The 6,000-nt window shown below is 36.7% G+C and overlaps 1 protein-coding gene across 4 annotated transcripts in view; it reads right to left on the reverse strand.

Annotated features, from left to right (window-relative positions):
- DCN (decorin) overlaps positions 1-5,646 on the reverse strand; it is a 41,916-nt gene extending 36,270 nt beyond the window's left edge. Inside the window, exons 1-2 of one of the 4 annotated variants that reach the window (XM_032874207.1) lie at positions 5,334-5,646; positions 1,058-1,304 (exon numbers count right to left, since the gene is read on the reverse strand). In XM_032874207.1, the coding sequence (XP_032730098.1) occupies positions 1,058-1,271 (214 nt within the window). In that variant the 5' untranslated portion in view covers positions 1,272-1,304; positions 5,334-5,646. Of the gene's footprint in view, positions 1-1,057; positions 1,305-1,615; positions 1,635-2,126; positions 2,285-2,761; positions 2,779-5,333 lie in introns of those variants that run through there. The other 3 variants (XM_032874208.1, XM_032874206.1, XM_032874209.1) reach the window with 3 other exon arrangements.
- Positions 5,647-6,000: the final 354 nt, after the last annotated feature.

A 6,000-nucleotide genomic window follows, 5' to 3' on the forward strand; every position in this document is an offset into this window, starting at 1 on the left:
CTCAGGTTATGATCCCAGCATCCTGGGATCGAGTCCCATATCAGGCTCCTTGCTCGGCAGGGAGCCTGCTTCTCCCTCTGCCTCTAGCCTGCCACTCTGTCGCCTGTGCTTGCGCTCTGTCTCTCTCTTTCTAACAAATAAATAAAATCTTTAAAAAAATAAATAAATAAATAAATAAAATAAATAAAAAAATAAAAAAAAATAGAAAATGAACCAAAATGAGAGGGAGAGAGAGAGAGATGCAAATCAACTGTCATGTCAACTATATTCATTCCCTTTGGCCCATCTGCTGGGGCCTCAAACTTTCTGGAGATTTATCTTTTGAGTGTATTGCTCTTGGAATTCCCAGACCAGATTTTTCTTCAAACATGATAAATCAAGCTGTATACAGTGTTAGGCTAAAGATAAATGTCCTGTGATTATATTGAATATTTACACCATATCTTAGTTGTAAAGATTGCTTTTGAAACTTTCTAAAGAATATAAACAGCGAGATTACAAAATGCCAAAGGCAAAGGCAAAACCAAGACCCAGAGATTAGGGGAGTATTTTGGTACTTGAAAGATAAAGTTTTGTTCTAAAACTTTACTTGTTTTGCTTCTGATAACTCTGCATACTTTACAGTTTTGTAATGTTCGAACTCTGTTATCTGGGCTAGGCCAGGAGTAGAGACATCACCCAGGTTTTAACATCTAACATTTCTTGAAAGCCAATCACGGAATTAAAATAAGCCATCCCTTTGGAATCGTGGAACAGGAGACATTATTTGGCTCAAAATTTCATTTTACAGAAATGGGACCATGAAGTTCGGAAAGATTTTTTTTTTTTTTAAGTGACTTGCAAAGGTGATGGAGTCCCAATTTAAAAAAGAAAGAAAAAGGTCTCCTAACTTCAAAGTTCCTTCTTTCTATGCTAGCCAGCTTCCTGCACTTCTCCATAGGTGGCGCTGTCTCTCACATTTGGAACTGCAGAGATGAAAAGGGAAAATGCTAACCTCTCCAGGAAGCCATTCCTGTGAGTGAAGCAAGACAGGTAGAGAGAGCCCACACCTACTCACCCAGATCAGAACACTGGACAACTCGCAGGTGACACTGACAGCGGAAGGGACACACAGGTCCCAGAGGCTCTAGGTCAGACTCCACAGGAGCGCCCTCTTCCGGGCCTATCCCAGAAGCCTCATCTTCTAGCATAAAGTCAAATAAGCCTCTCTGTTGGAATGGCCCAGCCCAGGAAACTTGTGCAAGCAGGAGGAAGATGATGGTGGCCTTCATGATTTATCTCATGTATTTTCACAGACAAGGAACCTAGGAAACAAACGAAAGGTTTAGAAGAGTTGCAAAACCTGGGTACTGCGTTATCTTCTAAAACACCCCACAGTAGAGTGAGTGTAAAGTATATATATATATATATTTTTGTTACATATATATATGTAACAAAAACAACAACAACAAAAAAAACCTTTCATTTCTTGTTAGGAAGCAGAACACTGAAATGTATTTGAAGGGTACGTAACAGATTATGTACAGCTCTTTATTTAGGAAAAGAAATTTGAATGTAATTTGAATCTCCTGCTTGAATTTGGGGTCTGGATTGAGACAGTATATTATATATTCACATCATTTGCAAACTTGTTAGGATGATAAGCCCTATTGGAATTCTCAGGGCTCACTCAACACAAGTCAGGCCACAGTCAAATAAACTCTGGTCTATAAACATGAAAGATCGTCAATTCCTGTGTCAGAAATCTCTCTGGAAACCAATCTCATCTCCCCATCCCACTGTATTTATCTTGGTCCAGAACTTTCTCATCACTCCCCCAAACTATCCCAAGAGCTTCCAAATGGTCTCAGCCTTGAATATTTGTTCTACTCCAGGTCTTCCTCCACTCTGCTGCTCAAGTCATGTTCTGAGAATTAGATTTCATTGCCTTCCTATTCTATGGAAAACTCCTTGTTGACTTCTCAAGGCTTGCCAATAAGGTCCACATCCCCTCTGTGGCCTGTGAGACTAATTGTAATTTGGTACCAACCAATGTTTCGAGCCCAGTTTCTCTCCATCTCCTCTCTCTCCTCCAGTCCCCACCTCAATCCTGCCACTCAAAGCTAAGTGCCATTTAAAATACCTACCTTGCAAGATGGCTGTAAAGACTGAAAATGATAATGGACTTCCCTTGTGGATACCCTGGCTCATCCAGGCAGGGCACGGCTTCTTCCCTCTTCTGTGCCCCAAATCACGTTGCTCTTACCTCTTTTAAAGAACTTATCACATTATACCGTAATTTGTTTTGCATGCTTGGTCTGTCCCCCCAACTAGAAGATGTACTCCTTCAGGGCGTGTCTTATTATTCTTTGTTCTGTACCCAGGCCTTGCACAACATTTTGCCCATAAATGACTCAATTGACCATCAATTTATTAACAATACAAGTTATTCAGTTTGTTCCAGGCAACCAGTGGGTCTGATTTCTTAAAACACAAACTTATGTTTTTTCAATATCAAGTTTCTAGCCTGAAAAGTTAACAAATGGAAAACCTTAATTTGGTGGAAGCACAATTCATTTTTTAAAATAAATCTATGGGCCAGTTTCCCAAACTGATTATTTTTTATTAAAGCAGCAAACATATATGGGAAATCCTGATTTTTATAGGACTTACATGTTATCTGGTTTTACCTAGAGGGCAATTTTGTAAACAAACATAAGTACGGTTTTGACAAATCCATATCGTGTTTATCCATTCATTCGATAAGCATTTACATACGTACATCTGTCTTTGAGTTGGTGTTCAGCTGGCTGAAGGGAACTACATAGATCTGAATAACAAAGAGTAGTTGATCATGTAGAGAACAAGCAGTTTATTTCTTACTTTATATGTTTTAAACCCCTATGGAAACTGTTCTAAGGATTCCCAAAACACACAGCAGATGTTACCTTTAGTTCCCCCCACATCTACTTTGAAGTGTACACTTATAAGCATCATATTAAAGCTGCCCATTCGTAACCAGACTTTAAAATATGATTTTTAGTCATCAGCCAATTTTAACACATGCAACAAAAACAACAAAACCAAGAAACAAAGACAAAAAATCACACCATTCTGGATGCCCTGACCTCAATGTATCTATCTATGTAACTTCTGGAAATTCTTGGCTAGATGCACTAGAGAAGGAAAAAAAAATGTTTTTGGATTTCTTGCACTTTTGTTCTTCAGCTTATATTTATTAGAGAGATATGTGTAAGGCAGTAAATACACAGTACGGGCATGTGGCTTCTCATTTAAAAAATACCACAAAGATTATTATTCACACTGCCCCTTTAAATTCAGTATCAGGTTTTCTCTGGGAGCATGTTACCACTCAGTTACTGCACTGGCCTTTTAACGGAGACCCTATTGTTTTGGCAGTGTTCCCTTGGACTCGATCTAAGGGAGTGGTTTCTGTCTGTTTCACATTAAAATGTAATGTTTACCGTTTACCATGGTTTGCTAGGCTTGCATACTTAATATCTTACAATTTTAGAAGAAAAATGAAGCAAAGTAATTGCAGATTTAATAAATCGCAATGAGAATTAATGCAGATGTCGTTTTTTGATCTTTTCTCCAGAATAGAAAATGCCCAGTTGTTTCACCAACCCCAAAAAGGAAATCTTGAACGCTAGCTCAGAGGAATATTATCATTTATATGTGTTTACTCTTGTTAAAGTTGTGCAAATTCTCTGCACAATATTTTTCTTGATTTAAAGCTGAACACAAGCAGGGAGTTTATAGCTTCCATTACTTATTTTATATCCCTTGGATGCATGTGTGCGTGTGTGTGCGTGCGTGTGCGTGTGTGTGTGTGTGTGTGTGTGTGTGCATTTTAACCCTGAATGTCCTGGAAAGAATAATACGTCCAGAAACTTTATACAGATCCCCCCAAGAGATAATTTCTTTTAAATTAGTGTCATCATACTTGAAGACCCAGCATCTTAAAACAATTAATGGGGACTGTTGATATTAATAATTTCTTAATCATTTCCTTCCTTCCTTCCTTAGTATATAAGAAAAATAAACAAAAAAGAGCTGATGCCCTTGCAGAAAACAAGGAGATTATGAGACAATATACTGTCCAAATTTCATTGAGATTGTTTTAAGGGTTCTCAAAAAATAGGACTCCTTCCTAGATGCTAACTGCTAAGTATAATGTCACTAGTCCACTAAAGCTAGTCCCCACAGTTTAGAACTGTTTCAACAAAAATCACAATTTCTGGCTCCTTAAACTGCTTCAGCTCATTAAATTAACTATATCATTCAGTTCAGCATTTGTAGGATATCATTTATGTCTTTGGTATGACTTTCAAAATCAAAATTTAACCCTCAGGAGATAAATAAAACTATAACTACAGAGCAAAATAAAAATTCCCCAGCACTAGGTGCATGAAAAACCTCAATAATACTGGAAATAATTTAAAAATAGACAATAAAAATGGCATTTATCTATAAGGACTGCTATAGGAAGCATTTGGTTCTTTTTCTCGTCAAAATAGCAATAGGAAAAGAAAAAGCCACAGGAATTTATGTCATTGGGACCCCACTTAGCCAGTGGTCATTGTGTTACCCTGTTTGGAAATTATCAAGAAAAATAACCTACACCCTCCTTTTCAAATGATGTATCTTACAATAAAATTTCATTTGCATTGAAAATACTGGCTGGGTTTTTTCTTTCTCTGTAAGGAATTATGTAGCTAACTGTGAGATTATCTTCAAAAAGCAGCATAAGTATTTTCAATGTTTCTTTTCACCTCTCTGGTGATAATTTCTATTATTTTCTAGGTTGCAGAAATAGACATTTATTTGACTTCTGCAGCTAAACACCAGAGTTCACATCTCTTGAGTTTTTAAAAGTTCTGAAAATATCAAGAATTCAGGAGGGAACTAAATCTCTTAAAAAAATAATAATAAATAAATATATATATATATATATATATATATATACAGCAACTACAAATAGTATGCTGATCTAAAATATAAATACTTTCTAAAGAGGTAAAACATTTCATTAGTTCAAATACAAAATATATCAATATAGACAGTCATGGTGTTAGGTTATATTATTTTTTTAATAAATATCCTGTAAGAACAGAAAGAACTAAAACAATGCATTCAACCATTTTACCAAATATTTCACTTTTGTCTTCAAGTAATACTTGTTTAAAACACTGTATAAAGATTATCAAAAGTTTAGCATGATTTTTTTTTCTTTCTTTTCTTTCTCTCCCCAAATAATTCCTTCTGCTCTCAACTTGATCAAAGTTTTATTAGTCTGTAGCAGAGTTCAGGACAATTATTGAAAACCATACCTTTTAATCCGGGGATTTGCCACAGGAGCCCTCAAAGCTGAGATGTAATTACACTAAATATTCAGCCCAAGCAAAAGAGTTTGCAGGTGTGGAAAGGAGGAGGGGGTAGGTGCTGCTCTGTGACTGTCACTAGGTTGCAAACCTCCTGCTTCTACTCCATAGCACAGTTAAAAAATAAGGTTTCCCTCAATGAACACAATCCGGCTGACACCCACATTAGATCATATGGTAATGATATGTGTCTTGTATTGCTGCCAGAAAGTTTATCGGCCTTTTTTCTTCCCGTTTGCTTTATTCCTTTGGCATCTGCTTAAGATTCTAAACTGCTTATGTGGTATAGAGGGGCAACTTGATTTGAAATTTGTTTTATTGTGTTGATTCATTTCCCGAAAACATTGTAACTAAAGGGTTTGCTTCCCCACCCCCAGTCTTACTCCACTATCCACCCTTTCTAGTGTTGTTTATAAGTAACATTTAGACTTCCAAAATGACAGTTTTTCTGGCTTTCGTGATGTGCAAATCTGGCAAATGGAACGAAATTAATCTTGTGGTTATTTTGAATGTGGTCTGCAGAAATACATGAGTAGTTTTATATGAAAATACTCTTTCAGATTCTTACTTGCCCTGGGCTGTTTGTGCAAATTCAAGTACTCTGCCGTGGAGTTTT

The sequence above is a fragment of the Lontra canadensis genome, unplaced genomic scaffold, assembly GCF_010015895.1.
Source record: "Lontra canadensis isolate GAN:19392208 unplaced genomic scaffold, GSC_riverotter_1.0 scaffold52, whole genome shotgun sequence".
NCBI lineage: Eukaryota > Metazoa > Chordata > Mammalia > Carnivora > Mustelidae > Lontra > Lontra canadensis.